The following is a 16,903-nucleotide window of genomic DNA, read 5'->3' on the forward strand; positions in this document are numbered from 1 at the left end:
GGAATGAGCTGCCAGAGGAAGTGGTGGACACTGGTACAATTGCAATATTTAAGAGGCATTTGGATGTGTATGTGAAGAGGAAGGGTTTGGAGGGATATGGGCCAGGTGCTGGCAGGTGGGACTAGATTGGGTTGGGTTATCTGGTCGGCATGGACGAGTTGGACCGAGGGGTCTGTTTCCATGCTGTTCGTCTCTATGACTCTATGTGCTGCAGAGTTCCCAGTTCCTTGTTGCTGCAGAATTTATAATAATAGTCCAGCTTAGTATCTAATCAATGAAAACATTGGGATATTCAGCACTAGAATGCTGTTGGGAGATGGAGCAAGCGTCTGGTCATGAATCTGGAATGTGAATAATTTAAGTAGAAGAATTTTACAAATAAAACCTTTTAAATGATCCTGTATTCAATTATAGTGCTAGAATTCATGTGTCAGCATGCAGTGCATTATGTTTGCTCTGTCTTACTGGTAATTCACATTCTTTACAAAAGAATGGTGTCAATTTCTGACAGTTATTTGAAACAGCTATACATATGTTGACTTGAAATATTTGAATGCAATGAGTGTGCTGCAGTAAGTAGACTGTATTTTTTTTACATTGCACATTTATTGAAATAGTATACAGGGAAGTGACCAAGATGTCTTGAACTGTTTCTCTGTCATGAACACTGAAACCTCTTCAATGGTAGACAGATCTGTGAAGGCAAAAGCCTGTCAATTTGGAGTGTAGAGGCACTGTTGTACTCAAACGCAAATTTGAAGTTTTTCCTATGCATTTTAAATATTGTCATTGTGAATTTCTTTTTCAAATTACGTTTAAATGATTTAGAGAAAACTTCTATAACTGGAAGTGAATTTGTTTTCACAAGAATTTCATTTTGCTGTCACACTAAGTGTATGTGCATAGGTTTCTATGTCTATCTAAACTAAATCACCAAGAAATCCATAGTTTAATTATTTAATGCATGTGAGAAAATGTAGCTAAGTACCAAAGACCTGGGTGTTGTATTCTTCAGGTTTAATCACACTACTGCACAAAATCTTGGCAAGCTTCTGGCTAGATGTTCAGCCAGGATCATAGTACTTATTCAGAGTATTTGTTTAGTTGTTGCAACAGAAGATTTTTATTACCAGTGGCAGGCTGTTTGACTTGCCTGGGAGCTCAAGGAAATCATCAGCAGTGGTCTGGTGTACTGCAGACTTCTAGACTGAGGGATGAAGGCATTCAGTTAAAATATCTGGAGAGATTAAAGATATCTGGGACTTTTCCAAGCAGAGTAGAGATGAACTACAGGTGCTGAAAATTCAGAAAGGGTTTTACAAAGGATAAAAGCTGTTAACACTGATGGGTGAATCACTAAGAGAGGGCGTCTCTAATACAATGAACAAAAGGAGATGACAAATGCTCTTAAGCAGTGGATCTGAGGATCTAGAATTCAGTGTCTGCAAGGAAAGTGAAAAGAGATTGAATAGTAAATTTCAAAAAGACATTAGATATAAAGTAATTTACAGGACTGGGGAGAGAGCAGACAATTAGTTCGATAAAGTTAATGCAGGTAGAATAGATTCAATTGTCTCCTGTGCTGAAAGATTCTAACTTTCTAATCAGATTACTGAGTAAGATTGACTAAACTCATTGACCATAAATTGATTCCAAGTGGAAACATCTTTTCACCCAGGAAAAAGTTTATAATTGCACCCACATTGCTGTTTACACTGCACCAGCAATGCTGAATAGATTTCATTGTGTAGTGAAATACTACACAGTTGCAGCTAACCATGCAAAAATTACACAGTTAAAAGTGGCAGTTCAATTCTATGGTGTACAGGCACAATAAATCTGTTGACTATTGAAGAATTGTAGAAAACTGTTAATGAAGCAGATACTATTTTGTGGTTTACAAAACTTGTTTTGAAACCAAGATGTCTTATAAGACCATAAGACATAGGAGTAGAAGCAAGGAGATTTGGCCCATTGAGTCCACTCTGCCATTTAATTACGGCTGATAGGTGTTTTAATTTCACTTACCCGCACTCTCCCAGTAGCCCTTAAATTCTTGATCTTGCAAAGAATGATCAATCTCTGCCTTGAAGACAACCAGCCTCCACCGCGCTCCGTGGCAATGAATTCCACAGGCCCACCACTCTCTGGCTGAACAAATGTCTGCTCATTTCTGTTCTAAATTCTGTTCTAGTTTTAAGGCTATGCCCATGGGTCCTAGTCTCCCTGCGTAATGAAAACAATTTCCCCGTATCCACCCTTTTTAAGCCTGCATTATTTTGTAAGTTTCTATTAGATCTCCCGTCAACCTTCTAAACTCTAACGAATACAAACCCAGGATCCTCAGCCGATCATATGTTAGGCCTACCATTCCAGGAATCATCCGTGTGAATCTCCGTTGGCCATGCTCCAGTGCTAGTATGTCCTTCCTGAGGTGTGGGGCCCAAAACTGGATACCTTATTCTAAATTGGGGCCTAACTGGAGCTTTATAAAGTCTCAGAAGCACATCACTGCTTTTATATTCCAACCCTCTTGAGATAAATGACAACGTTTGCTTTCTTAATCATGGACTCAACCTGCAAATCAACCTTTAGAAAATCCTGGACTAGCACTCCCAGATCCCTTTGTACTTCAACTTTATGAATGTTCTCAATGTTTTAAAAATATAGTCCATGCTTGTATTCTTTTTACCAAAGTGCCAGACCTCGCATTTGCTCACGTTGAATTTCATCAGCCATTTCCCGGACCACTCTCCTAAACTGTTTAAATCTTTCTGCAGCCTCCCCACCTCCGCAGTATTACCTGCCTGTCCGCCTAACTTCATATCATCAGTGAACTTTGCCAAAATGCCCCCTGTCTCTTCATCCAGAAAATTAGTATATAACATGAACAGCTGCAGCCCCAACACTGTACCCTGTGGGACTCCACTTGTCACCAGCTGCCATTCTGAAAAAGAACCTTTTATCCCAATTCTCTGCCTTCTGTCAGGCAGCCAATCCATGCCAGTAGCTCACCTCAAACACCATGGGCCCTCACCTTACTTAGCAGCCTCCCGTGAGGCACCTTATCAAAGGCCTTTTGAAAGTCTAGATAGATGACATTCACTGGGTTTCCCTGTTACGCCTTCAAATAATTTGTTTTTGTTGAATGTCCAGACACTGCAAAATGCTGTGAAATATGCTTTTTTCTTTATTCATTTCATATTTTGGTTGGTTTGGAGCCCATTACAAACACTCCAAATGTGGTCTTATCACTAGTACATTGTATTAAGATGAATAAACAATGAATTCCTACAAAATTATGAGGGGCATGGGTAGGGTAAATAGGCAAAGTCTTTTCCCTGGGGTCGGGGAGTCCAGAACTAGAGGGCGTAGGTTTAGGGTGAGAGGGGAAAGATAGGAAAGAGACTAAAGGGGCAACTTTTTCACACACACGGTGATAAGTGTAAGGAATGAGCTGCCAGAGGAAGTGGTGGAGGCTGGTACAATTGCAATATTTAAGAAGCATTTGGATGGGTATATGAATAGGAAGGGTTTGGAGGGATATGGGCCGGGTGCTGGCAGGTGGGACTAGATTGGGTTGGGATATCTGGTCGGCATGGACGGGTTGGACCGCAGGGTCTGTTCCTATGCTGTACATCTCTATGACTCTATCTGAAGGGGCTGCTGAGTGAAATCACTTCTCCAAATAAAGTGGATACTTAGCACGAGAAGGGAATAATTTTTATTATCTTTAAATTTGGGAAGGGCTTGTGAGAATGGGAGCATCTGAAATAAATTAAAACCATAAGCATACTTTTTAAAAAAAAATCACTCCATGTCTTTGGGTTTCTTCACCAGCAAGTGGACAGCAGTAAATTGAGGAGCATGTAGTTTAGGTTGATCTTTGACTAAGATAAATGTTTGGCACAACATCGTGGGCCGAAGGGCCTATATTGTTCTATGTTCGCAAAGCTTTCCTTGAGCCAACGAAAGATGGACTATTTGTAAGTGTTAATAGGGAAGGGGAAATTCTATCTTACAGGATTGAAGGAGCTTTCATCTGTAGTGATTTTTTCCTAGTTAAATTACCCACGCTTTGTGCAGGGGTGTCTGAAGAATCCAGAAATTAAAACTGAGTTTCTTTTTTGATCTATGCAAATAGTTGTGCTGCAAGAATAAAATGTTCGACATGATCAAATATGCTGTGTAGATGACCTATGTGTAAAAGCTATTCACTGTTTTGGGATGGGGTGGGGGGAGAAGAGCCACGGTGATGTTTCATTAAAACTTTTGCTTGGATAAATTCTATGTGAAACCTACTGACAAGCATTTACAGCATACCCCTTTTGGCATTCTTTAAAATTATAGCAAATATCAAAAAATAATTAACCATTCTAATTTGTATGGTGTAAATATTTCAGCTTTAACAATAACTTTTGTAAAACAAAATGTCCTCCATGTTGTAGCTTACTCTCTTTACTATTGACATTTCTGTCTCTATTTCTTTGTGTGTGTCTGTCTCTCTACTTGTTTCAAGCAGGCATCCTATTCTGCTGCTTCCTATTCCTCTTCCTTCTCTTCTTCCTCTTTCTACCTTCAGCAGTCGAAGGTGCTTGTTGTACCTGAAGGCGCCAGTACTGCTACCAGTATCAGCATGTCCGTCTCCAATTCCTTCCTGAGTCGTCACAACTCCTTATCCTCATCTTCGGTGAGTGTGCTGACTAAAGTTCAAGACTTGTGATCTTCAGTGTGAGCATGCTTCCAACTGCCTTAGTTAATCCAAAAAAGAAGTCAGACTGGATTGAAACAGTTTGGCTTTGGAGAGAAAAACGTTACATCATTGCATGTTGACTATTTGTTTGGGATGTTGTAACTTGTGATCAAAACTTCAGTTTGTGCCCCTGAATTAGAGCTAGACAACTAAAATTGTGGTGCATTAAAGTGCAGCAGGTTAGGCAGGATCCGGATTCCTGATGAAGGGCTTTTGCCGAATCGTCGATCTCCTGCTCCTATGGTGCTGCCTGACCTGCTGTGCTTTTCCAGCACCACACACTCAACTCTGACCTCCAGCATCTGCAGTCTTCACTTTCTCCTAACTAAAATTGTAGGAGGCGTTTGCATCAGATTATTAATCAAGATGACTTTGTCTTGCAAAGCCACACAGATAGCAATTCTTCTTTGTCAGGTGTCTTTCAAAACGGCAGAGTTCTCATTGCAATTCTTACTGAATGACTTCCATTGATACTTCAAATCACCTGAAGGGATGGAAAAGGGCTTTGTATATAAAATAAGACGCAGGCTCATAACTTCGTTAACAGTAGAAAATTAAGCAGGTGTCCTATGAAATAGGGTTTTTTTTGAGTCTCCTTGGAACTAAAATGCATAATATACTGTCCTCAGGAACTGGAGAAAAGAGATTTTTGCGACCTCATCAGAAATCCTGAATGTTTTACTCATTTTATCAAGGATTGCATAACAACTGTGGATGCGGAGTTTGCTTAATTTGAACATGTTTTTGATCCTCGCTAAATAACTTAAAGCCTGATAAAAGTTTGACTGCTTTTGTCGTGAAGTTCATGCTTGTAGTTATTGGGTAGCTCAGGGCTTGAGTTTGCTAAAAAGGACACATTTACCAAACCTTTTTGCCTTTTCCTCCATAGTATAATTCCAAAGAAATACCAATGTAAATGGAAAACTACTAATAGTGGAGAGTGCTGATTGGTTGGCAAATTGGGAGTACAGTATTGGCCAACTAGACAGCCAATCAACACTTTTCTCAGATATATGAATGTGCTTTTTTTGCTTTTCCATTGGTATTTCTTGCAAATTGTCCTGAATGAATTCAAGTTGGAAAGCTTCGACAAAATTTAGCAATACTCAAGTTCATATTTTAATAAACACTTATTTGATCGAAACATGAAATTTACAAGGTCTGATTGATAGAGATACTGAATTATGTAATTCCATGTGAAATTAGCTAATTGCTTATTTCTCTACCAGTGTCTCTCATTTTGTTTTCTCATATTTGCAAATAATTTCAAATGAACTGCAACATGAAGGACACAAATGACATTGAGAAGTTATTGTAATGTGGGGTTTATCACGCTCTTTACATAAGTGCAACATCTGTGAACCAAATCCAAAAATACACTACTTCAACAGGGAAACTGCTTCAACATCATTATTCTATGATTTCTACCAAAAGTTGCAAGAAAATATTCTGTAAAAAAAAAATTCTTCTGTGATTTTCTGTCGTGTTCGCTCCTACCTCCCCTCAATTCATCTTGAACACTGACCTCTGGAATCCTAGTGGTTAGTGTCTTGTATTCCTTCCAAAAAACTTAATCTCCAAGGCCTGGTCAACTCAACCAGTTAATTTTGTAAAAATTTCATTCTCAGCTGGTCGTCTTCAATTAGTGGAAGTGCCTGAGTATCTTTACTACTTAAGTCACCCTTTAATTTTTCTAAAGTTATGAGAATTTTTTTCAAATATGTACAATCAACTAACTAGGGAGATGGTTTTGAGAAACAAGAAAATGGCAGAAGAATTAAACAGATATTTTGCATGAGTCTTTACAGTGGAAGATATTTTGAACATCCTATTAATACTAAAGAATATGGGGAAGAATTAAGTATCATCGTCATCAATTAAGTTGTATTAGACAAACTTATGGGGCTAAAGGCAGAGAAGTCCCTCGCCCTGATAGCTTGAATCCGAAGATCCCAACAGAGACCGTTGATCCATTGGTTGTGATCTTCCAGAAGTCAGAGGATTCTGAAGAAGTACGAAAAGACTAGAAAACTACAAATGGCATCCCTACTTAAAAAGGGAAAGAGACTAAAAAGCAGGTAGACCCATTAGTCTATTATGAGAAAAGTATTGAAATCAATTATTAAAGAAGTCATAGCACATTTGAAAAATCATAATCTAATCAAGCAGTGTTAGCATAGCTTCATGAAAGGAATATAATGTCTGACTATTTTGAGTTATTTGAGGAAGTTTCCATCAGAATGGATAGAGGGGAACTAATAGATATGTTTGGACTTCCAGAAGGCATTCAGCAAGATACTTCACAAAAGGTTAAGTCACAAGATAAGAACCTATATTTTTGGAGGTAGTGTATTGGCATAAACAGAGCTGAAAATGTGTCGCTGGAAAAGCGCAGGAGGTTGGGCAGCATCCAAGGAGCAGGAGAATCGACATTTCGGGATTTGGTTTAAAAATTCTCCATTAATCTTAATGGTCCAGGGTTTGAAGACTGTACATGCAAATTTAGTTTCATATTAGACCAATGACTGTAAACGACTTTGACCAACAATTGAAAATGGGGCATCATTTTTTTCTTAACTTTATATGGCATAAGCTGTGCTTATGTACAGACTGCATGCATGTTGAAAAGTCTGTCCTTGAGAAATTGAGGTATAAGCAACTAAAGTAAAATATCTTCCAGCACAACATGCTCCAAGGTTTCAGCAAAGAGGAAAATCCGAACATTAAAATGCCAAATACCGTTGTAATTAGAAGCTAGGCAACCAACATCAAAAGAATTCCTGCTAGCACAGTTCATAGTGTTGTGGCCCACTGGAATCAATAACCTATGTGGAGTTGGAAGGATAATTAACAATAAGTTTTATTTGTGTGATTCATACTTTGCTCTCGCCCCAGCAAGTGACTGCATTCACCACATTCCAGTGCTGCTCCAGGCATGTCAGGCAGGCAGCTAGAAGCATGGTCATTTTTTTTGGATTGAGATTACTATGATGTCATAAACTGTAGTGGGGATAGGCATAGATAATTGATTTGTAGTTTCTTGATTTAATTTAAAATAATTTTGAATTAATAGGTTTTTTGAAAAGCTTTTGTCTTAAAATATTTCACATAATTGAAGCATCACTGATTTGTTTTAATAATAATGCTCTCTGTATTTTTGACTCTTTTATATTTTGCTATGTTAGAAATTTAAGGTTTTAAAATTTAACTTTTAGATACTGATATTAAATATGACATGTGGTACCACTCTAAAGGCATGACCAATTGGAGTCAGTTTACGTTAGATTTAGTTGTCTGTTTTAGGTTTTCTCATATTTGCCATTGGTGCTTGTTCAAATATTTTGGATTATTACATCCTGAAGTTGTCATCTTGTTGCTCTAGTCCCTTTTCCTCTTGTTATTTTTCATCCCCACCAAAACAGTTTTATTTTTCTGCTTTGCAGAGCTGTGAAATATAAGTAATGAACATTGCCCAGCTCTCAATTGATGCCGTTTATGCACTCAGTATATGAAGGTAGTGCAGATTGACTATCCCAAGTAGTTTTGCACATTTAACTTAGAAGACTGCCCATGAGGGATTACAGAGAACCATCTACCTCCTGTTTACTTCATGAAGCAAAGCAAACCATAGAGCCATTAAACTATAAAAGTTAGTTATGTATCTTCGAATAGGAACAGAAAGTTTGAGCTGCTTTGACTTACTGGTCGTTAAGATTGGTTCTGATACAAAATTTGTTTTATTAAGTGTAATATTAATGTGATTAACCCAGAGTAATGAGTTTAATTAACTATAAAATGCATCCTACTTCAGTAGGATAGGTAGTGTATGAGAAACTGCAAATTAATTTGTCAGGACATTAGACTCCAAACAGGCTTGTCAAGAATGTGTAGTAGGTGCAGCCTGCTTAAGTCATTACCTGAGTGTTGATTACTTTTATTAATTAGCTTAAAATCCGAAGATTTTCTGCTCATTTTTGTTCATTTGTTAAGTGACCCCTATTAGTTCTAAATTACTTTTTTATTCATAATTTGCATTTAATAATATGTCTAGATCATACACTGGGTCGTGCAAATTACACTGCCTTTATCAACTTTCTGAACTTCGGAAGTTAGGAGCATGATTTTATAATCATCGTCTTGACCATTTGTACAATTTGTCAGTTATTTTGCTTATGCATTTTTTAAAGTAGCAGACATTGTCCAAAATTTACAAAATGTTGGAAAACTTAATTTCTTAAGTTGGAATAGTGAACAGAATGACTGCATGATTAAGGAGGTGGAGCTCTTAAACATCCAAATTACAAGTGGTCACATGCAGATCTTTTGAAGGCAAGTTGATTCAGGAGGGTTTTGGAGATTAGAGTCTGGTGACACCACTATTCTGGGAAAGGTGAATGTGACTGGTTGGCTATGTTATTTTCCAAAAAAAAAGTTGCAAGCATAAAGGGTAGAAACATTTGCAATCAAACATGAAACCATTCACATGATCTGATTTTAGAAAATGTAAAGAACATGAAAAACTTGAATGCAACAAACTTTGTATTTTTATGTAGCTATTTTACACTTAGCACAGCAATTTGGCAAACTCTGTAGAGTGATGTACTCCTGTTGGAATTTTGTACTCTGAAAACACCATTGCAGACCAAATTTAGAGCAGGCAGAGAAACGTCTATACTACACAGGCTAAAAGCTGAGCACTAATATTGAAAAGTAGCTGAATTTGGTATGTAAGCTTCAAAACAAGTGAAGGAGTTCAAATGTGTGCTCTTTGAAATTCGTAATTCCAACTGAAAATCCTTTGCTTCCAAATTGTACATTTTCACAGTTAAGCAACATTTGGAATAGAATTGCAGAGGAAGCAACATTTTACTCCTTTCTCATCTGACTAAAATTCAATCTTTATTTTACTAATGTGTTCATAAGTTTTAAATGATTTAAAATACCATGCTATCATCCAATAAAATATACAAAAGTCTGGATGCATATCCCCAGATCAATTTATAAACTTATGTAGAATTCTGCTCAAAATAAATTCTGCATCACCAACACTGCAAGAAATAGTTTGTGGTTTTCAACTCTTCTGGACCATATCATTGTGTTAACTTTGTGTAAACTTAGATTGTGGTAGAGCTAGAAGCTTCAGATATTTGGAGAATCAGTGATCAAATTGCTGCTGTAACCTGACATTCTCATCAAGCATCGTTTTTAGAGCAATTGCATTCAATACCTACAATGGACATTAATTATCATCTCTTAATTCCCATAATATTTACCTTTTGCTCAGTATGCTCATTCAAGAGCATATTCAGTTTATGACAATGAGTTTGGGATATAGTTGGATTTAAAGCTGTGCCAGTACTTATTTTGAATGTTGCATTCGTCATTCTTAAAGCTAGTTACACGGACTTGTAATTAACTATGGCTTCAATGTCATCATTCAATAACATGAATTCTAATCTAAAATTTACATTTTAATAATGCCAAATGATAATGGTTTAAAAATTGTGCTTGCAGTAATTTGCCTTTCCAAACCTGGCCTCCTCCTAAGATAATGCTTTCATAATTACCTGCACACCTTTGGTTGATGAATGCCATGTCGGGACAGGGTTTGGGGTGGATGTAAATAAAGAAAACAATTTCTGTTTGCTGAATATAGCATCTTTAATGGTGTGAAACACCTTTTAGGTACTTCATAAAAACGATGATATTAAACAAAATTTGGCACTGAGAAACTGGAGGAGAGGTTGGTTTGTAAGGGTATCTTGAAGGGGATAGAGGATTGAGAAAGGTGGAAAAGTTCAGGCCCTGCTATCAATGCTGGAATGATGAAAATTGGAAATAAACATAACATTTGACCATCTTGAGCCGTAGGGCTGTGGAAGCTTGCGATGATAGAGGACAGTACGCACATTTTCAGATCAAGGAATTACTCTGCTTTTGAGTCAGTGTAGATTAACTAGCACAGGGTTAATGTGTGAACAGCACTTGTGCGAATTCGGATTCTGGCAACAGAGTTTTAGATGAGCTCAAATTTATGCATGGTTGAAAATGCGAGACTGATGAATGATGTCACTGTCTCACCGTACAGTCTTTCAACTTGGAGTAGCAATCTCTGGTCTTAAATAACCAGAGATTGAAAACCAGTAAATTAATCAAAGATAAATAAACATGGGATTTTGGTTTCTGGATTATCCAGTCTAGTAGTGCTTCATTGTGACTTTACATTGTGTGAAACACTAGCCTCTTTGTTATCGAGGCTGTGTGTAAATAAGATATCTCTTTCTGTGGCATGAACTATGGCATTCATTTGATAATAGTTAATTTCTCTCGTTTGAAAAATGTTGACGTGCATAAATTTAATGTTTTGTCCGCATAGTTAATTTTGCAAACTGTAATTTTTGTTTATGCTAACAAATTGATTTATATATTGTGATATGGTAAATTAAAGCACAGTTAAATCAGGGCCAAAGTTTTCAAAACATTTTGTTATTTTGGGGTCCCATAGTTACTCAAATCAATGTACATGCATTTCTTAAATTGTAGACAAAATAATTGGGCCTCCAGACACATTATTGCAATATTATTCATGTAATGTGGAAATAATAACAGCACATTCTCTGCCAACAAAACAATATAAAAACAGTAGATTAGGGCCATTTAGTTACACACTTTACAGATTTCAGTACCTGTCTCCTGGCTGCCTAAAGATCAGTTATGCTGTTTTAAGTACTTAATTGTATTGAAATGCTGGTTCCTAATCATAAAATTTCTAGAGTGAGGAAGCAGACCATTCAGCCCATAAAGTCCACACTGACCCTCTGAGGAGTATAGCCAGGTGAATCCATGTTCTACCCTCCTATCCCTGTAATCCTGCATTTCCTATAGCTAATCCACTGAGCCAACACATCCCTTGACACTATGGGTAATTTATCACAGCCAATCTACCTAACCTACACATCTTTGGACTGTGGGAGGAAACTGGACCACCCAGAGGAAACGCAGGAAAAAAGTGCAAACTCCAGACAGGCAGTTGTCCATGGGTGGAATTGAACCCAGGTCCCTGGCACTGAAGCAGCAGTGCTAACCACTGAGCCCCATGTTGCCACCTCAAGCATTGATTTTCACTTTCAAGTCCCTGCAGGCTTCACCCCCCCCGCCCCCAGAATTGCACTCAATATTCCAACAGTGGCCTAACCAATGTACTGTACAGCCGCAACATGACCTCCCAACTCTTGTGCTCAATCCTCTGACCAATAAAAGAAAACATATTTCTTCAGTATTTACAAATGAGAGGAACCGTATTGTTGAAGAGGAGACTATGAAACAGACTGGTAAGCTACAGGAGATACTTGTTAGAAAGGAAGATTTGTTGGGCATTTTGAAAAACTTGAGGATAGACAAGTCCCCCGGCCTGACGGGGTATATCCTAGGATTATGTGGGAAACAAGAGAGGAAATTGCAGAGCCATTAGCAATGATCTTTTCATCTTCGCTGTCAACGGGGGTGGTACCAGGGGACTGGAGAGTGGCGAATGTTGTGCCCCTGTTCAAAAAATGGAATAGGGATAGCCCTGGGAATTACAGGCCAGTTAGTCTTTCTACGGTGGTAGACAGAGTCAGGATCATTGGTGACCTTTAAGCGGAAATTGGATAGGTACATGGATAGGTGCTTAATCTAGGATAAATGTTCAGCACAACATTGTGGGCCGAAGGGCCTGTTCTGTGCTATATTGTTCTATGTTCTATATCAAACGCCTTCACTATCCTATCTACCTGCGACTCCACTTTCGAGGAGTTATGAACCTGCACTCCAAGGTCTCTTTGTTCAGCAACGCTCCCTAGGACCTTACCATTAAGTGCTGCTAAGATTTGCTTTCCCAAAATGCATCACCTCGCATTTATCTGAATTAAACTCCATCTGCCACTTCTCAGCCCATTGGCCCATATGGTCCAGATCCTGTTGTAATCTGAGGTAACCCTCTTCGCTGTCCACTACACCTCCAATTTTGGTGTCATCTGTAAACTTACTAACTGTACCTCTTATGGTCGCATCCAAATCATTTATGTAAATGACAAAAAGTAGAGGGCCCAGCACCAATCCTTGTGGCACTCCACTGGTCACAGGCCTCCAGTCTGAAAAACAACCCTTAGCCACCACCCTCTGTCTTCTACCTTTGAGCCAGTTCTGTATCCAAATGGCTAGTTCTCCTGTATTCCATGAGATCTAACCTTGCTAATCAGTCTCCCATGGGGAACCTTGTCGAATGCCTTACTGAAGTCCATACAGATCACATCTACTGCTCTGCTGTTTTCTTTTCTGAAAACTTTGAACAAGTTGATAACTGGAGACTAACTAAAGAAAGCCACACCAAAAAAAACTTCTAAGTCTGAAGGTTTTTAAAGCAAATCTGTCCAAAAGTTCAGTCAGCACTAATTCAATCTATTTGTTTTCAAAGTTCCCTATGGTTGGCTGGCCAGTTTTCTTGATTGACCAATTGAACACTTTGGGCATAAGCCCTTCATCATTAATCCACCTGATGAAGGGCTTATGCCTGAAACGTCGATTCTCATGTTCCTTGGATGCTACCTGAGCTGCTGTGCTTTTCCAGCACCACACTCGCAACTCTGATCTCCAGCATCTGCGGTCCTCACTTTTTCCTGAACAATTGAACAACCGACCAGCTGTCAGTTCCTGAACATCATTTCATCTCTGCACTCTGTGTTCTTAGAGCAATAATTAACCTGCGTTATCTTCCTAGGCCAGTTCCCAACAACAAATGTCAATCTTCTGTTCACCTTTTGATGAAAACAAGTTGCTGTTCAAAGTTTCAAACCACATGAGAAAAGTAAAAGAAAATAGTGATGGTATTGACACGTCTGCCCTGATACCTTCATTACTTTTGGTGCTATGCTGTTTTTATAATGCTTTTCAAAAGCACATTAAATAGTTTCATTTCTTTAGCAGTGTGTTATAAATGTAATTTGCTGTTGTTTTCATATTTGTAGTAATAAAAACAGACAAGTGAGATGCCTGTAGATTTGCCAACTTGTAAATGCAAAATGCTGATAATATCTTGGTTTGTGATTATGTTCAGTGAAGACTCTGTTTCAGAACTAATCTGGTGCTTTCAATATATCAGTATCAATAATTATTTGCAATAACAATTTTGTTGAATTAACAACTAAACTTTCTGCTTTCAAAAAGCAGAAAGATAATATGGGAAAGGGTTATCCTACTTAGAACACAATGTCAATCTAGGATTTATAAAATGTGTAATTTGGGCTAACTAGCTGGTTGATTTCCCTCGTTTTGCATATCCTGTGGTCTGTGAAACATTGCCATCTGCTTCCTTCCATTGGTCTTCACTGGACCCAATATGATCTGGAGACTAATTGGCTATATTGACGCCAACTACAATAGTTGTCGCTGCCTTCGAAAACCGAAGGAAGAATTTAAAGGAGTGTAAATAGGTTTATGACTGTTGGAACTTTCATTGCTAAGTTCAACTGTAAAACTGACATTGTTGCAATAGTGTGTGATCTCGTTAAATCTGAACGTCTGTATCTCTTCTGTAGGTGCTTGATTTCTAAGTTTGAAAGGCATCTCTCAATTGTTTTCATGAAAAAAAACTTAGACTAATCAGCATTTTAGAGTTTTATCTGAATGCTGCAGCATTCTTGAATAGTAATTGCTGTCTTGAACTAACTATAATTAATTTACAAAATATTATGGTTTCCATACTGAAACTGAACCAGTTTTCCACATAGCATTTTACTTTGGTTCAGACTATGATTTGAGCAAATAAGTGTCTAAATTTGCTGCAATTGGATGGGGGAAATGGGACTTGGTGTTTACAGTATCTCTGATCACACTGGAGAAAGAAACGTCATAAGAAACACTTGATAAATGATTCTAGAGGAGAGAATTTTCTTGAAAAGAAATTGCTTTTTAAGTTAGTTGCTTCGTTGATTTTTATATTTGACATGTGAACCTCTCCTTTTTCTCTTCTCAGTTCAAGTCGGTTTTTAGGTCCTATTCGCAGGACTTTGTTCCTCACCATCACACCTCTGCATCTCCTTCTCTCTGCACTATCACCTCCCACTTTCCAGCTGTACACCAATCGAGGAGCTCTGATCTAACTTTACCGGGCTCGACTGGCATATTGAAAGCTGCGGAACTGCTGGAATGCTCTCATGACAATGCAAAGCCTGTTCCTGTCTGCCTCCCTCCTGAATCTGCTTTTCCCACTTCTCTCCAAACTTCCTCGGTGAGAACTACTTATAAATGCTTCAGTGCTTTACAGTCCTGCATTCTTATTAAAATATCCCTTAAACTGTGATGGATTTGGTTGATGTCTTAGAATTTATTACTCCACTTGCATCATTCAAGCTTGCTTCCTTTAGGCTGTCCATTCAACTGAAAATCTTCAGTTGCTTGATTTTTTTTTTAAGTGGAATGTTTGCAAGGTCTCCTTAGCATTCAAAAGCAAACTGTTTACTCGGAAAGAGTTCAACTTGATTTGAATTGTATTAAGACCGATTTCACAGAAAGGAATGTGAAAACAGTTGAAGAATCACATACGGTAAAGCATAATGGGCACATTCTGTACACTTGATACCGTAATTAACACAACTTGCAAATTGTCTTAAATCTGTCTCTCGTGCCTTTTCATTAAGGGAACACTCTATGTACTCTGTTTAGAGATTTGATAGAAGTATTCAACTTTCTCTGAGGAAATGGAAAATAATTTCACCTGTCTGTCCTTGTATTTGAAGTTCCTTATCCCGTTCTTATTAAGCTTTACTATAGTCTCCCTAAACTGCATCCACTGTACTCCAGACAAGGCTAAGCCAGAGTTTTACCTTTTGTTTTCATTAACCTATTTTTCTAATTAACCTGTTCAGAGATGTTGTTAGACACCTCTGGAATAGGTGGGACTTTAAGCTGGGTCTCCTGGTCCAGGGCTTGGAACACCACCACTGCGCCATAAGAGGGCTCTCTTTTTAATCAACTTGTTCAGTTGTGTAATGACACACCTCTAGAACAAGTGGGGTTTGAACCCAGGCCTTCCAGTTCAGAGGTAGGGTCAATGCCACAGCACCATAAGAAACCCATATCCACAAACCAGAGTTTTATAAATATTCTTCATAATACAGTCCTCACGTTCTCCTTCATAATATCATTGATTCTAAATTGACCTCAAGTTGCAAGCAAGCTGTTCAGTTATATCAAATAATTCATGAGCATGACAATTAATGTTACATCCTGAGGACTAATTTAAATGCAGGAGATGATTTGAAAAACAAAGATCTGGCAGTGCAATTCAATGTGGAAAAATGTAAATATGTTGATATAATCAAAGAAAGTAAAGATTTGTACATTTGCACAGCTGTTGATTGGACCACAACTGTAGTTTGGTGTGTAGATCTGGCATCTCATGAATTCTCATGTCCATGCAATGTAACTTTGAAAGATCTACTTCTATGATGCAATTATAAAGATTCAAATTTGTGGTTTTTCTCAGTTTTATAGTGAAAGTTACGGGAGGTTACTGAGGAAATTTTCGAGGATATGTGATCAACAATTGCTTCATGCTTAGGTAACACACACACAAGCTTGAGAATATGGATAGAACAACAAAGGATGCAGTTAGATTTTTTTTTTCACAGCCATTGCAGTAAAGCATTTAATAGCTATCACAACAAAACAGAAGTAAGTTGGGTTCTAAAAAAAAGGAGTGATGCAAGGAACTAGGATTTAAATGGATAGCTTGAGTTAAAAATATATCAGCAGCATAGACCTGATGGAAAGTATAACCTGCTGCAGTACTGTAATTTCTGTGATTGTATGACTCACTGGGCAGATGTTTGTCCCATTGGTTCGAGCTGATTTTAAGTTGAGGCCTCTGAGGTATATTCTGTCCTCGAGTCTGTTTATTATAATTTTCATTGCCATTTTTTGAGAAATTTAAGTGTCATGCTGATCTGTACTTGGTTTGTAAATGGTATTAGAAACCCTATCTTTTTTTATGCTTATTTATTGTGAAATCTTAAATATAATGTTTTTGTCTTGGGTCAAACAGTGAAGCTGATGGTTATCCCCAAGAAAAATGCAAAATGTTTAACAATTATTAAACTCTATTTGGATAGT

The 16,903-nt window shown here is 37.9% G+C and overlaps 1 protein-coding gene across 1 annotated transcript in view; it reads left to right on the top strand.

Moving 5' to 3' along the window:
* The window catches only part of rapgef1a (Rap guanine nucleotide exchange factor (GEF) 1a), a 230,935-nt gene that overhangs the window by 167,109 nt on the left and 46,923 nt on the right, over positions 1-16,903 (top strand). Inside the window, exon 11 of the mRNA XM_060841479.1 lies at positions 14,766-15,020. Within this exon, the coding sequence (XP_060697462.1) occupies positions 14,766-15,020 (255 nt within the window). The remainder of the gene's footprint in view (positions 1-14,765; positions 15,021-16,903) is intronic.

This window comes from Hemiscyllium ocellatum, chromosome 21, assembly GCF_020745735.1.
Source record: "Hemiscyllium ocellatum isolate sHemOce1 chromosome 21, sHemOce1.pat.X.cur, whole genome shotgun sequence".
NCBI classification, from domain to species: Eukaryota; Metazoa; Chordata; class Chondrichthyes; order Orectolobiformes; family Hemiscylliidae; genus Hemiscyllium; species Hemiscyllium ocellatum.